Source organism: Peromyscus californicus, unplaced genomic scaffold, assembly GCF_007827085.1.
Source record: "Peromyscus californicus insignis strain IS unplaced genomic scaffold, ASM782708v3 Scaffold_11__1_contigs__length_118956290, whole genome shotgun sequence".
NCBI lineage: Eukaryota > Metazoa > Chordata > Mammalia > Rodentia > Cricetidae > Peromyscus > Peromyscus californicus.
In genome coordinates, this window is record NW_026294402.1 from 38,938,217 (window position 1) to 38,956,203 (window position 17,987).

At 48.1% G+C, this 17,987-nt stretch overlaps 2 protein-coding genes and 1 long non-coding RNA gene across 39 annotated transcripts in view; 1 reads left to right on the plus strand and 2 right to left on the minus strand.

The window, feature by feature from the left end:
* Positions 1-2,789, minus strand: part of Phldb1 (pleckstrin homology like domain family B member 1) — a 47,973-nt gene extending 45,184 nt beyond the window's left edge. For 35 of the 37 annotated variants that reach the window (XM_052758462.1, XM_052758455.1, XM_052758469.1 and 32 more), the window contains exon 1: positions 2,679-2,789. The gene's annotated coding sequence lies outside the window, so the exon portion shown is untranslated. Of the gene's footprint in view, positions 1-470; positions 585-2,678 lie in introns of those variants that run through there. The other 2 variants (XM_052758213.1, XM_052758217.1) reach the window with 2 other exon arrangements.
* Positions 728-5,149, plus strand: LOC128122768 (uncharacterized). Its single transcript, XR_008222489.1, has 3 exons — positions 728-1,674; positions 3,802-3,971; positions 4,372-5,149. It is a non-coding gene; the product is annotated as an uncharacterized LOC128122768 (long non-coding RNA).
* Positions 5,150-10,699: 5,550 nt separating this feature from the next.
* The window catches only part of Arcn1 (archain 1), a 29,201-nt gene continuing 21,913 nt past the window's right edge, over positions 10,700-17,987 (minus strand). Inside the window, exons 9-10 of the mRNA XM_052758505.1 lie at positions 14,133-14,337; positions 10,700-12,550 (exon numbers count right to left, since the gene is read on the minus strand). Coding sequence (XP_052614465.1) covers positions 12,461-12,550; positions 14,133-14,337 — 295 coding nt within the window. The 3' untranslated portion in view covers positions 10,700-12,460. The remainder of the gene's footprint in view (positions 12,551-14,132; positions 14,338-17,987) is intronic.

Sequence of the window (17,987 nt, forward strand, 5' to 3'; positions counted from 1 at the left end):
ATATCTGGGGCTGTAATTACCCACTCTGTAGGGCACTGCTCGGGAACTCAGCTGTGCCCAGGTGCTTCCCCCTGCCCCCCAAAAAAAGGCCTTTGTGGTACAGCTTCCACTGCTGAGGAACGGGCCTGGCTCTCTGCAACCCTCCTGCACCCAGATACAAATGCCCAAGCGCCTCCTAGGTGGCAGGGGTCTTGCTGTGTGAATATTATGAATTTAGGGAATGATGCCCTAGAGTATCAGGCATTGGGACTCCCACAGGTAACCCCAGCCCCATCCTCAAAGTGCCAACAGCCCACAACACTGACACCTGTTTGCAGGTCTCTGCACCTGAATAACGGTAATGGGAGTCCTGGGGAGAGTCAACCAGCTCTGAACCAGGAGGCAGTGAAGAAAGGCCCTGGGCTCCCGAAGCCCAAGACGAAAGGTCCAAAGCCAGCCTAGGAGCGAAAGGCCAGGCCCCCCGCTCTCACCAGGGTCCCACAGGGCCAGCCAGTAGATCGCAATGGGCAATGCACAGCTGTAAGCCAAGGCCTTTCCGGTCACAGTGACTTTTGTCTTCCCTGCTCACATCCGCCCTCGAGGAAGGGTCACCGGCAGAGGAAGGAGTCCGGACAGGAAGGAAACTGAGGCTGGGCGGGCAGGTTACCCAGGGAGGCGGAGCGAGAGTGTCCACCGACCAGGCGTGTAAAGAAAAAATTAGAAATAAGAAAAATAGGCAGAGAGAAAAGGCAATCTGTGGAAGCGAAGAGGCGCAGGAATTTGGAGTGTGAAGTCAAGAGCCCGGAGATGAGGAATAACGAAAGCTGGCTAGGAGAGCTGGGTGTGGTGGTGCATGCCTGTAAACCTAGTTCTCACTACTCCGGATGTGGCCACAGGAATATCAGGCATTCAAGGCCAAGCCAAGGCCGGGGCTACATGAGACCTTGTCTCAAAAAAATGACAGCAATGCTGGGGACGAGGCAGTGAGCTCAGAGGAGACTGTGGTCCCCTAGGGAGAGGCTTAGGGACCCCCAGAAGCACGCGCGTGAGTGCGCGTGTGCGACTAAGGATATGGTCCCCAAGTGGAAGAGGTGGCAGAGGAAGAACTATGCGCTTCAGATCATCTTGGAGGGGGAAACCGTGGGGCAGGAGAGAAAAGAGGGAGCCCTAAACGCGGGAGAGGAGAGACGTGGACAACCCAGGACAGAGAAGACAATTAGGAAGAAAAAGTAGTTGGGGTGGCGGGTATTGGGGAGAGATGCTGGAAAGGTGCACTTCTCCAAAACCCCCCAAACCCGCAGGCTTCTGCATCTCCGCACTCCAGAGGCCTGCCCCTCCCAGGGCCACCGGGTGGGACAAGGCTGCAGTGTTGGGTTGCCTGCTGCGGCTGCCCCGCCCGCCCAGTCCGGGGACAAGCGGCCTTTCTTCAGCAGGGCCGGAGAAGAAGTCGCTTGTTTGCATGGCAGGGAAAGGGGGCAGCCTCGCAGCTGCAGGAAGGGGGCTGGTGCGTGTCCGCGGGAGGTTGCGTGTGAGTGGAGCCGCCTGCTCCGGCAAAGCTTGCCCGCGCGTGGAGTTGCCTAGTGTGAAGTGTACCGAGTGCGTGGTGAAGTCGAGGCTCACGTGAAAGATTGCCGTGGGCACCGGTGGTGTGACACTGAGCTGTCGGTGTGTAACGTGTCTTGCGGGTGCACGGAGGTGAGGCGTGGGATGCCGTGCGTGGGAGCCCTCGAGCGGATGCTCGAGTTAGTGGCCAGTCTTGTTTGTGTGACCGCTGTGGGGGTGAGCCCAAAGTGTGATGAGTCAGTCCCCCCGGAGTCTCCGGGACCGCTGAGCTAACGGGCCCAGAATGCAGCCCCACCCGGGCTCCCTGGGTCCCCCACCGGGCCGTGCGGTCGCCGGCCAAGTCCCCGCTGCGCTGGCCTGGGCGGAAGCGTCCGCGGCGCCTGGGCAACCCCGCTCCCCGCGGCCCCACCCAGCCGCCTGCCCGCGCTTCCCCGTCCCGGGGGAGCCGGATGACGGGGCTCGGCCTCTGTGGGGGAACTCCGCGCCGCATTTGGATCCAGACCGCGGAGGCGGAGCGAGAGCCTGAGGCTCAGTCATCCCAGGTCGCCTTGGACGCTCCGGGGACCCTCAAAGACACGGGGGTCCTGGAGGAGTGCCCGGGAGGCCCTAGATGTGGAAACCCCAGGACCCCTCCCTGACTCCCGCTCCTCAGAGCTGGACTCCACATCTTTTGAGTCCATCCAGGAAGCTGGCCCTGGGACAAGAGCGGAGACGCCCAGGGGATCCCCCTTCCAATGGTCCTCCTGTTGTGGAGTGGGGCCGTGTGGGATGCTGTAGGCAAGTACACGCGCGCGTACTCCACCCGAGACTCGGCGAGTGTGGGACACTGGCCGTCGGGGTGCCCACAGGAGACTCGAGATCCCGCAAGCTGGAGGGAGGGGGTCCCTCCGCAGGGTACCAGGGCCCCCTCTGGCGGTGGCGCTGGCAACGACTCGGGAGGGCAAAAGCAAATAGTTCGGAGAGCCGCCCGCGGAGCCCCTTCCGCCGACGCACTCACCTGGCACGGCCCCTCTTTCACCCTTCTACCCAGCTCTCTGGGCCAGAACTGATCTCTGGTCCCGGGGACGGTCCCTTCTGCCAGCCCAGCCATATACGGCGAGTGGAACCCCAAGGCGTAGTGGGAGGGGCCCGCTTACCTTGTGGGGAGTTGGGGGGACACCGGTCCCTTTGCCCGGCTGGGCCGCGGCGCCCTCAGGCTGGGCGAGGAGGGCACTGTTGCTTTTCCACAGGAGCCAGCTGAGGAGGAGGAGGAGAGGGAGCCTGTCCCGCCCCCCTCCCGCGAGTCCCCGCCCCCATCCCGTCCTGTCCGCCTGGCCAGCTAGAGAAGACGCCCTTGTGGGGCTGGAGCCCAAGGCCCCCACCCAGCCTTTCCCACAGCAGCACCTCCCCCGCCTGCACAGCGCCCGCTTTGTTCATCTGTACAGCTGGGCTTTCCTCCACCACCGCGGCCACCACCGCACACACCCTCGCCCCCTGCCCTCCCCTTCCGACCCTCCTAGACCACCCTCCGCTCTGGGCCTCGAGGCTCTACTTCATTACCCACTCCTACCCAAGATGTTTGAATCTTCCACTTGACTCCCAGTGAGCCCTACCACAGTCCTACCCCAGACTCTCAACGTCTCCTTCAGAACATCTACTGAGGGCACCCAGGTCTTTCCTTTGTCAGCCCCTCCCCTTTCCTATTCCAAGCCCCATCATACAGAGCTGTAGGTAGAATTCATGACTGCACGCCAGGCTTCAGAATGTAACCAGAAGGCATGTTAAAGTGTGGTTCAAACGACACGACCTCGGAAAGCTGAATGGAGTCGTCCCCATAGATTCCCTCCATCACAGACCTGTTGGGTTACAGACAGCTGGAGGCAGGGCAGAAAGACACCAAGTTGGCTGGGGAGCGAGAGTGAGGAAGAAAGGAGGCGAGCGGTCTATAAACCACTGGTGAAGCCATTCGCCAATTCAACCCCCACCCCGAAATCCAAGCTGACAGTGGAGCCCTACCTTGCAAAGCCTGCTCTCGCCCCAGGAGACCGCTGGGAGGCCCCGTGGGAGCTCAACTCAACTAGACTGGGCCTCTTTAACCTGCAGGAAAGGACTGGCAGACACTCTTCCTCAGTGAAGGAAGGAGCAGGAAGCCCCCGAGTCTGGCCTAAATTCCAGATGGGATAGGCTGGAGAAAAATTCAAAAAGGAAGTCCTTTGCGAAATGGACAAGCTCTGTTCTGACCCAGTGGCTTTTATTTTGTGCCCTCTCTCCCTTACCCAGGGCCGGCAGGAGGCTGAACTGTAGGAGTCTGGTCACTCATTGACAGGGCTAGCATTAGTGTGTGTGTGTGTGTGTGGTGGGGGCGCAGCTGGCTATTGAAGGAGGGACAGCCAAGCAGTGGACAAGAGGGAGGAGAGAATCCCACCTGCCACCTACTCCAGCTAACAGAGGTGAGACATAAACTGTGGGCATCAGGAAGCCCCAAGGTGTGTGTGTCCGCCTCTTTCTACCCTTGCGTTATTTGAGGCTCATGGAGCAATTTCAACTGTAGAACCTTCTTGAGGCACACCACAACAGTAACTTTCAGGCTGTTCTAGCGTCTTTGAGCAAAAAAAATAGAAAACAAAACAAAATTATCTTGTCCCATATGTGAAGACCTAGCATTTGGAGCGGGGGGGGGGGGGGGGGCTCAGATGGGGTATCTTGAACTCTTCATGCTTTTTCTTAACCTCCTGCCACTGTTTACTGACATGATCAGGACTGTCAAGCAATAATTAAACCTGCCGGAAGCAGATGATGCTGAGGCAGGGGTTTAAAAACACCTAACTTTTTCGTGTCCTTGCAATGCAGAGACCAGCTGACCCCATGATCAAGGTTCTGTAAAATTTGTCCTATCTCCTGCCATGTCCAGCCTCCATGTTCCCACAGTTACGGCACTCAGGGGACTCAAGACCTCCCGCCCCCGCCCCTCCACGCTCATCCCACTCCACATCTGGAGCCCATCAAAAAGCTCAGTGCTCTCTCTCACAGTTATGCAAGAGGTCGAGCAGCTGGGAGCTCAGAAAAGGGGGAGGAGGAGAAGAAAGAAGAAAACAGCTTTCCAAGCATGCTTCAGACTTTCCGAAATGGGGGGGGGGGGGGGCAGAGGCTGGGAGTGGAAGAAAGGGTGAGTTCTGCAAAGCCTTTTGCACTTGCCTGTGACTGTCGGGAGTGGATTTCCACACCCCTCCTGTTTTAACCTTGGCACGTTTCCCATTTTGTCCCTCCTCTCAAATTGTGCTTGCTCCCTCTGCCTCCGGAAGAGGGTAAAAGTCACTCATGTGGCCCGAGGCTTCTGCAGTCTACTCCCTTTCCCAGAAAGCTATCCCTCTTGTTCCACAGTTTCCTCAAGATTGAAACATTCTTTCCTTCAGGGAAGTTCCTTAAGCAGGAAGGCAAACAACTCAAAATAGCTTCAGGAAGTCCCTGAAACTGACCAGATTCTGTAGGCCCCTCCCTGCCAGAGTAAATAAAAGCCGAGAGGTCCTTCTCCACCAAGCTGAGCTGCAGAGAAGACTCCGGAGACCAGACCAGCTGCCTGGAAGAGCTTTTAGACCAACTGAATCACTTGGAGAAGGACATTCTCCAACCTGTTTGAGTGACCATTCAGGCTGTGCAGTGTGCCCCCAGGTCCCCAGCTTTTTTGAGCTGTCACTGTGCTGGGGTGGTGGCCTTGTGATGCAGCCATCTTCAAGTCATTCCTGTTTCTTGTAAGTGACCCCCAATAAAACTGATTAGTTCACCAAGTTGGACTTCGGTGGTATCTGTACTTTGGTCTGTCATGGGTTTCCCTATCTAGGGTGAGTAGATGTGTCTGTTGTTGTCTTCCCGGAGAAAAGTTTTGTCATACAAACACCTCGGTGACCACCCTTTGGGTCCTGAACATTATTGATGTAGGTGTGGTGGCACTCATGACACCAGATACCTACTCACCTACAAGCCAACTTGGTGGAAAGCATGCCCAAACTTTAACAGTGGCAAAGCAGCTCTTTGATCAGTTGGTCTTAGAAAAATTTGCACAATCCACAATTTGTATGCAAATGCAATCAAACTGTGTGGGAAATTTGGCTAGGACTAAAAAACTGGTCTTGTCTGCCTCTGTGGCTCAGGACTTGGCCTATGATCACAGGAGAACAAGGACTCAGGACTTGAGGTACAGCACAGATGAGGAGTGCATGTTGTTTGGTATGTGGGTCGTGAATTTGGTCCCCCAGCACTGAATGCACAGTTACTTGGGAAATAAAATAAGTTGTTTCTCTTGTTGCCTTGAATTTGCAAGGCCACTCTTTCAGACAGTTCCTGCTCTGGTTTGTTAATCAACCTGAGCAAATGGAGAACACCCAGGTGTTTCCCAAAATTGGATCTGGACATTTAGGGGCTATGAGGTGTTTCCAGCTGTTTGACATTTTGACACAACTTGTCATCTATAATGATCACACTCAAGACCCATGTAATTGAGTTAAAAGGGTGTATGTGGGGGCCTTGGAGAGATGGCTCAGCTGTTTAAGAGCACTGGCTGCTCTTCTAAAGGACCTGGGTTTAATTCCCAGCATCCACATGGTGGTTCACAACTGTCTGTAACTCTAGTATCAGGGAATACAATGTCCTTCTATGGGCCCTGCTGGTAACAGGCATGAACATGGTACACATATATACAGGTAGGGCCAAAACACTCATACACGTAAAATAATAATTTAAAAAAATTAAAGCAGTATGAGACAATAAAAATCATTTTTAAAAACAAAGAGGGAGCTAGAAAGATGGCTCAGTTAACTAACTGCTCAAGAGGCCCCTGAATTCAGTTCCCAGCACCCAAATCAAGTGACTTACAAACCCCTGTACCCTAACACCAGGAAATCTGATGCCTCTGGCCTTTGCCAGCATCTGCATTTGTGTGCACCTACCCATACACAGGCATATACACAATACACATTATTGAAAACTATTAAAATAAAAATTAAAAGCCCATCAAAACAGCAAAAAAACATTCATATTTTGAGTAAGTTTATGGTTTTTGTTGAGTTACATAGCTATCCTCAGTCATCCAATCACTTAGTCCCTGCCCAGTGAGTAGCAAGGTAAAAGACTTTCCCTTTTTGGTAGGGGATAGGATGCTTCTAAAACTTCAAGGTAGTGCCAGGCAGTGGTGGCGCACGCCTTTGATCTCAGTACTCAGGAGGGCAGAGCCAGGCTGATCTCTATGAGTTCGAGGCCAGCCTGGTCTACAGAGCAAAATCCAGGGCAGGCACCAAAACTACATGGAGAAACGCTGTCTTGAAAAACCAAAAAAAAATAAAAATAAAAAATTTGAGGTATCTTGACTTCTGTTTGTGAGCAGGAAAAGCCTAGTTGGGCAAGGTGTCTGGCTTTCATAAAGGCTTGCTTTGTGTCAATCACAAACTCCCCGGTACAAAATGAGACATACGCTAGGGATTCTCTCCATCTTTGGGTAACAGCAATGCACACCAACAACGATGTAGATTTTCCACATATTGCCTTGAAGAAGTCCCAGAGATACAAGTGTGTTTACAAAAGGGTGCAAAGGAAGGAAGGGGGGGGGCATGGTTGTGAGGAAGTGAGGGACTCACTGCTAAGGCTTTGTTTCTCAGAAGTCTACTAGGCAGGAAACCCTACACCAGCCTTTTCTTCCTTCTTTCTCTCTCTCTCTCTCTCTCTCTCTCTCTCTCTCTCTCTCTCTCTCTCTCTCTTTCCTTCTGGCCTGGAACTCACAGAAATCTACCTGCCTCAGCTTCCCAAGAACCAGGATTTAAAGATGTGCACCGAGAGTGTGCCTGGTGCCCACTGGGACCAGAAGAGGGCACTAGATGCCCTGGAACTGGACTTGTGGTTGAACTGTTGTGGAATATTATTTTAACTGGGCAAAGCTGTGTTACATTTGTTTATGCTGAGAAATAACTACTTTAACTGTGTAAAGGTGTGTTACATTTGTTTATACTGCATTTGTTTAATTATGTAAAGGTGTGTGGCATTTGTTTCACCTTGCCTGCCCAAGGCACCTGATTGGTCTAATAAAAAGCTGAACGGCCAATAGCTGTGCAGGAGAGGGGTAATAAAAAGCTGAACGGCCAATAGCTGTGCAGGAGAGGGGTAATAAAAAGCTGAACGGCCAATAGCTGTGCAGGAGAGGGGTAGGTGGGGCTGGCAGGCAGAATGAATAAATAGGAGAAATCTAGGAGAGAGAGAGAGGGGGGGAGGGGGAGGGGGAGGGGGGAGGAGGAGGGGGAGGGGGGGGAGGAGGAGGGGGGGAGGGGGGAGGAGGAGGGGGGAGAGGAGAGGAGGAGGGGGGAGAGGAGGAGGAGGGGGGAGAGGAGGAGAGGAGGGAGGGAGAGAGGGAGAGAGAGAGGGAGAGAGGGAGAGAAGAGGAGCATGAGGAGAAGAAAAGGGACATGCCTGGTGCCAGAAGCCAGGCATTCGCCAGTGCCAGGCATTCGCCAGTGCCAGGCATTCGCCAGTAAGACATGAGAAACAGTGAAGGTAAGATATACAGAAAGAAAAGTAAAAAGCCCCAAGGCAAAAGGTAGATAAAGAGAAAAAAAAAAAAATCCTGGTCCAGTAAACCACAATATGGTTCCTGGGAGCCAAACCTAGATCCTCTGCAAGAGCATCAAGTGCTCTTAACCATTGAGCCACATTCCAGCCTCTAGATGTAAAGTTTAAACTATTTAGCCGGGCTTAGTGGTGCACACCTTTAATTCCAGCGCTCGGAAGGCATAGGCAGGCAGATCTCTGAATTCTAGGCCAGCCTGGTCTACAAAGCAAGTTCCAGGACAGCCAGAGCTGTTATACAGAGATACCCTGTCTTGACACACTTCCCCCGCCCCTGCCCCCGCCCCCCTCAAGCTATTTAGAGCTGGGCAAATTGATGCACTGGAAGGTAGAGGTATTAGGAGTTCCAGGTTAGCTTGGACTACAATGTGAGACACTATCTCAAAAATAATAATAATAAAAAATAAAAAGCAAAAACCAAATTAAGGTATGGTGTTAGCTCAGTGGATAAAGGTGCCTGCCACTAAGTTTGGGGACCTGAGTTTAATCCCTGGAACTTTTAAAGTTGCCTTTTGGCCTCCACACATGTACTGTGGCACAAATGTGCCCTGGCCCCACCTAAGTAAAATAGAATAAAAATTTTAAATTGAAATTAAAAGGGAGTGGTGACTGCAGAGATATTTCAGTTGGCAAAGTGCTTGCCACACACGCCTAAGGACCCGAGTTCAATCCCCAGTACCCTTGTCAAACCCGGGTTACTTTAACCTATCCTTGTAATCCCCGTGCGGGGAGGTGAGATAGGCAGATTCATGGCTCATGAACAAGGTGGATGGCTCATGAACAACACCTAAAGTTACCTCTGGCCTCTACATGCACACACACATTGCACCCACCCAAACATACATTATCTGTTTTATATTAATCTTAGGAATCTCTCTGGTCCTACCAGTTGTGAACAACTTCAAATTGGAGGGTAGTTTCCTTTGCCAAAGCTGTATGAATTGATAGATTTGAGCTTCTAGCTACTGTTCCAAAGGCGTATTCTGTGCCTTCTCTACATGGGATTAACTAATCTAGGGTAGGAGCTACAGGCCTCCTGCATGAACCAGAACGGTCAGTCAAATCTTTAGTCAGATCTAGTACTGTTGCTAACTTCCCTCAGAAGAGGCCAACAAAGTCCACTGGATGCCACAGGTTTACTGGCCAGTCAGGGCACGTGGCATGAACTGGGTCTTCATTTCATTAAATTAATTTTTTTTTTTTTTTGTTTTTCGAGACAGGGTTTCTCTGTGTAGCTTTGCGCCTTTCCTGGAACTCACTTGGTAGCCCAGGCTGGCCTCGAACTCACAGAGATCCGCCTGGCTCTGCCTCCCGAGTGCTGGGATTAAAGGCGTGCGCCACCACCGCCTGGCCATTTCATTAAATTAAGATTACAGTCCAGAGCTGGGTGGTGGTGGCACACGCCTTTTATCCCAGCACTTGGGAGGCAGAGGCCAGCCTGGTCTACAGAGTAAGTTCTAGGAAAGGTGCAAAGCTACACAGAGAAACCCTGTCTCAAAAAAACCAAAAAAAAGATTACAGTCCAGGGAGGCAAGTTTAGCACTGTTAGATCAGGTAATACTTCATTAAAAAAAATTAAAAATTTTAAGCCTCCATCACAAAAATACTGTCATCCCTGACACTTAACTATTTATTAGGGAGGAGAATCTGCCTTCTGAACAATCTGTTCACATTCAATAGATTTTTCCAAATAAAACACAGTAAAGAAGCCTTATTTGAGAAAAGGTCTCACTATGTTGTCCTGGCTGGCCTGAAACTCATTATGTAGACCAGGCTGGCTTCAAACTCAGAGCTCCTAATGCCTCTGCCTCCGAAGTGCTAAGATTAAAGGCACACACCATGTCTAGCAAGAAGCCTTTTGAAGGAATAACCCATTTCTAAAACATCCCTAATGTCTTCCTGGTTCATTTATTCATCACTGTTTGACAAGGGGGAAGGCTCCAGAGTACTGCAGAATGTTTAAGAACTCTTCAATTAGCTGAGTGTGGTGGCCCATGCCTTTAACCCCAGCACTTGGGAGGCAGAAGCAGATGGATCTCTGTGAGTCTGAGGCCAGCCTGGTCTAGAGAACAAGTTCCAAGACAGCCAGGACTGTTACACAGAGAGACCTGTGGCAAAAACTAATGAATAAAAAAGCTGGGCAGCGGTGGTGCACACCTTTAGTCCCAGCACTCAGGAAGCAGAAGCAAGCAGATCTCTGTGAGTTCAAGGCCAGCCTGGTCTAGAGCTAGTTCTGGACAGCCAAAGACTACACAAAGAAACCCTTGTCTTGAAAAACCAAAAAGAGAGAGAATGCATCATCTGTCTGACTCTAAACTGCTCCTGCAAAGTGAAGAGTCTGGATCTGGTGAAAGCTCTAAGCCGCTTTATTTAATCCTACTCAGAGACTACACTGTCAAGAGTGTGTGCTCAAATACACACAACAGAGAGGGCACAGTACCTAGAAAAGGAGACAGGGAAATGAATACACTTGGATAGGTTATTTTCTTTTAAAAAAACATATCATTAATCTTTAATCTTAGATCCTATTACAGTATCATGAATCAGCAAGCAGACATTAAAGAGTCCAGTAAACATTTTATAATACTCTTTTATTTGATTAAAGAATTTGCCTTCGTTGTGTACATTGGAATGTTATATTCCCTATGTATTTTACAGGGTTACAAAATGTCTCTCATTTTAAATATTACCCCAAAAGTAATTTCAGAAAAAAGTCTTTGTGAAATTAAACTTGACTTTAAAAATCATAGGGACAAACAACTCTGAAATACAACTGGATTAATAAGATTTCTTGTCTACTTAACTACATGACAGACTTCTTATCCCAGTCCCCTTCCTCAGAAAACCTCACATGAAAACCAAGCTGGAGATAAGGATTCTTCCCTGATGCAGTTTAGGGGAAAGGGAAAGGCCAGAACTTTCTTTGGCAAGCATCCAGCCACAGCCATTTTTGTGGGACTACTCTGCTTCATGGACTACTTCACTCTTGCCATGGAGGGCAAGCTGTTCAGAACGAGAGCCCTGCTCTCCAGCCACCTGAGTGTGTGGAGGTCGTCTACTGTAATTTTCTCCTTCCCATTACTGGTGCCTACAGCCTTGCAGCCAAGGATCATCCAACCTGCCCACCCAGTGCAATGCTTGTGGGACTGGCTGATCCAGCCTCCATTAAAAAGGCAATGTCAAATGCAGCTGAGAAACAATTACTACACGATGACACAAAAAAGGTTGAGAGAAGAAAACAGGGTTTCAGAAACAGGAAAAGATAGGCAGGTGAGATGGAAGGAAACGGGGTATATTGGAGTAAGCCCTCTGGACATATCAATATAATCACTTGTCTCTCAAAATGCTACCATTCTAATGGTGAAGATGGGGTCTTCTCGATGGTTCAGGTCTAATGGGGAATGGCACAGACTCACTAGCCTCATTTCTGCTGGAAAGGAGACTGATGAAGAGCATCTGGGAAGAGGAGGAGGAGGTGGTGGACAGGAGGAATCTAAGTGGACTGCAACACCATGAGTGACTACGCAGTAACTAACTGCCCCACTGGGTAGCTCTGGCAGCAGACATGATTACATGTGGAAATGGATGTAGCCATCTTATTAGGCATACTGAAAAGGTGTGTCCATCTGCAAGCTGCTTCTCAGCTACCTTTCATATTAACAGGAGTGGGATTCACAGTACTGCTTGTAACTGGAAAGGCAGGTCTTACAAGGGAACAACTTGGCAAAGAAATGGAACAATGGATGGACGCAGGAGAGGGAATAAGACAACCTTGTATTGCAACTTCTAGACTCTACATCCCGTAAGCAGTTCACTGGTATTGTCTAAAGTCAAGAATGGGTTAGATAAACTTGTTCTAGGAGTGCTGAACATAATACCTACAAAGAGATGATCCCAGTGCATGACTGAGTGTACTGAAAAATAAACTGAAAGGGGTATGAAAGATTCAAATCTATGGAGAAAACTTTTTAAAACAAAGTATGAAATAGAACTATATTTAGGGATTAAAATAAAGGGGAAACTTATATGAAGGCAGAAGAGGTGTTTATGGGACATTCCCTGGAGAGCTTGCTTTCCTACTGGCCAGTAAAACCTGCCAAAGAAATCAGCAGCCTTTCCCTTTATGTTAGTGTCGTTTCTTTGTCAAAGAATGTTTCTGTGTCACCAGAACGCTGGGGGGAGTTGAGGGTCCTTGCGCGCAGAGGATGTACACTGAATCAGAAAAAAGGGGGTCTCCAATGGCTTGTAAATTTGGAAAAACTCTTCAGCCACTTTTGGCTTCTTCGTTATTAATCTGAAATCCTTCCTTTTCGGCTTTCTTCCCTTCTTGGTATTACAGGATTTCGTATTTGTCCACTAAGAAAGTGGTCTCTGTGGAAAACCTGACGGGGCTGTTTCCATCTACCTGGGTCACTTTGGTAACCTAGGAAAAGAAAAAGAATGTGATAAGAAAGACGGTGAGCCCACAAGATGTTGACTATGTTTCCATTAGAAAATACATTGACTTCTCTAAACACAGCACTGAGAGCAACTTAGAAATACTAAAAGGCACTCACTCACTTGCAGCTTGTGGCATTATCTAACCTGCTCTCCAGAGAAAAACCACTGCTGTAGTACCACAGAGCAGCTGCCACAGGTCAAGTTCAGAATGAGTGGTGAGGCCCAGGTCTGCCACACAAAACCCAGGGAAGCCAGACATTCTATAAGGATGATCAGTTAACATTCTGACCTCAAATGCAGTGTGCTACCTCTCCTGCATTACCTATTAAATCCATTTCTGTCTCTTGTGTCCAAAGCCCCACTACACTGCAAGATTTTTCTTTTCTTTTTTTAAACTTCATGTATGTCTTTATGTGTCTGGTACCAGCTAAAGCCAAAAGTGGGCATTGGATAGGCTGGGACTAGAGTCACAGATAGTTGTGATTCATCATGTGGTACTGGGAATTGAACCAATGCTCTTGACCACTGAGCCATCTCTCCAGCCCCAGAACTAGTGTTGTTGTTTTCTTCCTTCTTTTTTTTTTTCTTCAAGACAGGCTTTCTCTGTGAAGCGCTAGCTGTCCTAGAACTCACTGTGTAGACTAGGCTAGCCTCAAACATAGAACTCAAGAGATCCACCTGCCTCTGCCTCCTGAGTGCTGGGATTAAAGGCATGGGTCACCTAGCTTAAGACTAGTCTTTTCAGGGCTGGGAAATGGCTCATGATGGTTAAGAGCACTGGCTACTCTTCCAGAGGTCCTAAGTTCAATTCCCAGAAACCACGTGGTGGCTTAGAACCATCTGTAATACAGATGCCCTTTTCTATCTTGCAGACATACAGAATAGAAAGCGCACTCATATACATAAATTTTTTTTTTTTTTTTTTTTTGGTTTCTCAAGACAAGGTTACTCTGTGTAGCCTGGAACTCACTCTGTAACCAGGCTGGCTTTGAACTCAGAGAGCTCTGCCTGCCTCTGTCTCCCTAGTGCTGGGATTAAAGATGAGTACTACCATGTCCAGCTCCGAATTATTTTTATGTGTGTTTGTTTATGTGCTTGGTGCCTGCAGAGGTCAGAAGAGGGCACCGGATCCAATGGAACTGGAGTTACAGACCATTATAAACAACCATATTGGTGCTGGGAACCAACCCAGGTCCTCTGCAAGAACGGAAAGTGCTCTTTAAATGCTGAGCTATATCTTTCTAGCCCCTACAAAAAGAAAATTTAAATGTATTTAAAAAAAAAAACCAGATCAGGAGTGGTGGTACACGCCTATAATCCCAGCACTTAGAAAGCTGAAGGGACACCTGGTCTACACAGCAAGTTCTAGGCCAGTCAGGGTTACATGGTCAGACCCTGCTGTAAAAGGGGGAAAAGAAAAAGAAAAAAAAGAAATGTGATGAGCAAGTCAGAAATGGAATCTGCAGAACACATCAGCTTTGATTTTTGCCTTAACATGAAACTCTGTTCCCTATCAGACACTTGTTCCGTCTTCTCCACACCTGCCCCCTGTTAGAGCAGAGTACCTGTATGTTGCAGTAATTTTTTTTGGAGATGAAGGAAACTTGAACAGGGAAGAAGTCATTGGGCTGCCCAGGAATGCTGAACTCCAGGCTGCCACTCTTATTTTTGGCATCAATCACTGGCAGACACCACTCCAAAGTATTTCGCCGACTGTCATGTCGATACTCCCCATCAATCTCACCAATCACTGGTGCACCAACACCCGATCTGTCATGAGAAACATCTGGTCATTGTAGTTATCTAGAGCTCAGAGAACTCCAACAAGGAAAGGAAAACCAACCTCAAATTTGATCACAGCTGGGCAGTGGTGGAGCATGGCTTTAATCCTAGCACTTGGGAGACGAGGCAAATGGATCTCTGTGAGTTAGAGGCTAGCCTGGTCTACAGAGTGAGTTGCAGGGCAGCCAGGGCTACACGGAGCAACCCTGTCTCAAAAAACAAAAAAGCTGGTGATGGAGAGATGGCTCAGAGGTTAAGAACACTTGCTGCTCTTCCAGAGATCCTGAGTTCAGTTCCTAGCAACCACATGGTGGCTTACAACCATCTAAATGAGATCTGGTGCCCTCTTCTGGTGAGCAGGCATACATGTGGGCAGAACACTGTATACATAATAAATAAGAAAAAAGAAAAAAAAAAAAAAAGCTGGGAGGTGGTGGCACAGGTCTTTAATCCCAGCACTCAGGAAGCAGAGGCAAATGGATGGATCTTTATGAATTCAAGGCCAGCCTGGTCTACAGACAGAGCTAGTTCTAGGACAGCCAGGGCTACACAGAGAAACCCTGTCTTGGGGGGCGGGGAGAGTATGTATCTCAAATTCTGCCTCGATTTTTCTAAAAATTATGCTGCTTAGTAACTTCAAGGATCAAAGCCCTAACTCCTTGGCTAAGGCTATCACTTAACTTCCTTTGTATAAAAAGATATCAGAATGATAGGCATTTAAGACACAGCTTTGGGGGCTAATTAGGCCTGGGAGCTAGCAGAGAACTGAGACTGCAAATGTCTAAAAATGTTTTCATTGTAAAAATCACTTACAGTTTGCTAGCCTGTTAAGGACTTTTGAACAATGTGCATCTTTAAATAAATGACAATGAAAAATAAAGCAGGCTGAGAGTAGGGGGAGACTTTGCATACCAATAATAGAGGTGTAATTGGATCTTTGAGAAGACTTGTTTTCAAAAGTGTTCAGAATGTTTCATACTTTACTGAAGCCAATGCTAGTAAGTTTATCTGATTTATGATCTAGTGAATTATTTGGTAAATGAAAAGTGAAAGCATGCCAACAAAGTCTGGCCAAAATAGAAGTAGACTGGAAAAAGAGGCACACAGTTGTTTTCTGTCACAGAAGAATCGGGGCTAGTTAGGATGTGCTTTGCACTCCCACAAATGGCCGACAGGCAGTGTCACCTACTCCTACACATTCTAAATTTACCCTCCTTTAAGTCACCAGGGACACTCAGTGCTCACATTAGGGGCAGGGTAAGGAAAACAAAGCCTACTTTAACTCTTTCCCATCAACTTTACAGTGCTCATTCCTTCTCTGCTCCAATTCCAATTCTGACTTCTAATATGATCAGCTCTAGATACTGGGGTAAAAGGTCTCCAAAGATCTCTTCTCCAGGCCACTGCAAAACTGAACAAAGACACAGGAAACCACCATAGCCACAATTACAGAGCAGCCAGAGGCCTAAAAACCGTGGCACCCTAAAATAGTCTAGTAAAATAAATCTCAACAGAGTTCACCTGTCAGCAATGCCCAAGTCCTACCACTCTCCAAGGTACCCATTTATTGTGAAGTTGGTCACTCTATTATTATTTTACTTCTTACAAAACAGGGTCTTTTTGTATAGCCTTGAAATTGTAACTCTCCTGTCTCTAACTCTCAAGGACTGAAACTACAGGTGTGTTGGTTAATCCTACTAATGGGGACACTGGTAATATAGCATATTTTTTTTAAATGGAAATAAGAATGACTAAAATTAGATTTGACCAAGATAAATCCCCCAGTAATCAAAGGAAACAAAACTAGAAATTAAGTATCATTTTGTTGCAACAAAAACTGAGGAATATAACAATAGAGATACTCTGATTCACAATTAAATCCTCTATTTCCTTGTAGCAGTGGTTGAGAAGTAGAGGAGAAAAGCTGAGGTGCACTGTTGAAGTAATGTCAGTGCACACTCTACTGGAAACGTGTAAGGAAGCAAATTTAAGGCACAGAATACTTCCAGAGGACCCTAGAGAATATGCCATTGAAATATACGTCACTGGAACTAAAACTTTGAGCTGTATGTGTGACAGGAATCCTGTTTCCAACAGGGTCTCATTCTGTAGCCTAGGTTGACTTGAAACGCAAACTGGAGAGGATCCTCCTGTTTTGGTCTCCCTAGTGCTGGGATTAGTGTTTAAGCCACCACAACTAGCTTGACATGCATGTCTATCTTGCTGTGCTGACAGTTTCCTAGGTGTATACATGTCAAAACTAACTGCACTGCTAACATCACCCTGGCAGGGTTTCTCTGTGTGTAGCCCTGGCTGTCCTGGAACGCGTTCTGTAGACCAGGCTGGCCCCTAACTCAGAGATCCACCTGCCTCTGTATCCCGAGTGCTGGGATTAAAGGTGTGCGCCACCACTGCCTGGCTTGCACTACATATTTCATGTCAAACATAACTTAAAGATTCTATAAAACTTAATGAAACTGATGTAGACATTGTATCCAAAATATACTCTCCTCTTAAGAAGAAAGGAAAACTCAGTCACTGTCTGAAATGTCAAAAGAAGTCTGAGTGGAAAGCAGCTCATCCTCCTGAATGACTACAGAAATAAGCAGAACCTAACTCGGGAAAACAGCTCCAGCACTACAAAAGGATTGTTTTGGTTTCAAAGTAAATTCTACCCCTTTGAAAATGTTCAGCATGCTGGGGTGTGATGGCACTAAGAGGCAGAGGAAGACACATCTCTGAGTGTAGGCCAGCCAAGACTACATAGTGCCTTTGTCTAAAAAACCTAACCTAACTAAAACCAAACAAACGAGTCAGAGTACACAGCTCAATGCACAAGACATGCAAGTTGTCTTGTAAGGCTTACAACGTAAGTCACAGGACATTTCCATCAGCTGGCAAAGGTCCTTTTTGCTCTTTTCTCACCACATACTTTCCCCTCTCTACCTCCTGATTTCTGATCAAAGAGCATTACCCTCTTCTACAAAGTCCTATGTGTCTGCCTTCTTTTGCACTAGTTACCGGTTCCCACCCTCCTCTCTCCCTCACACACAGCCCTCAAACCTCTAACCCTCCTGTCTCCATCTTCCAATGCTAGAATTAAAGGCCTGTGCCGTCACTACACCAGGTTCCACAACTGGTGTGGCGGCTTTTGTTGTTTTTGTTTTTAAGACAGGGTTTCTCTGTGTAGCCCTGGCTATCCTGCAACTCACTCTGTAGCCCAGGCTGGCTGGAACCCACAGAGATCCTCCTGCCTCTGCCTCCCTAGTGCTGGAATTAAAGGTGTGCACCACCACATCAAACACAACTGTTTTTTTTAAAAAGAATCAAGTATCAGCCATGTCTATTAGCTGTAAACCTAGCCACTCATGAGACTAAGGCAGGTGAATCACAAATTCAAGGCCAGCCTGGATATTCAGTGAAATCCTATCTCAAAACAGGTAAAAAGGACTGGGAAGGTAGCTTAGTGGTAGAGCTCTTGCTATGCTTAAGCCCCTAGGTTTAATCTGTACTACCACAGCTGGGAAGAAAATAAGCAAACATTTCAGAATGGATATTCAGTCAAGTACTGCCTCTACAATTCATCTCCAAACCCCAGAAACCAGCTCTATAAACCCACGAAGGGAAGAGGATTATTA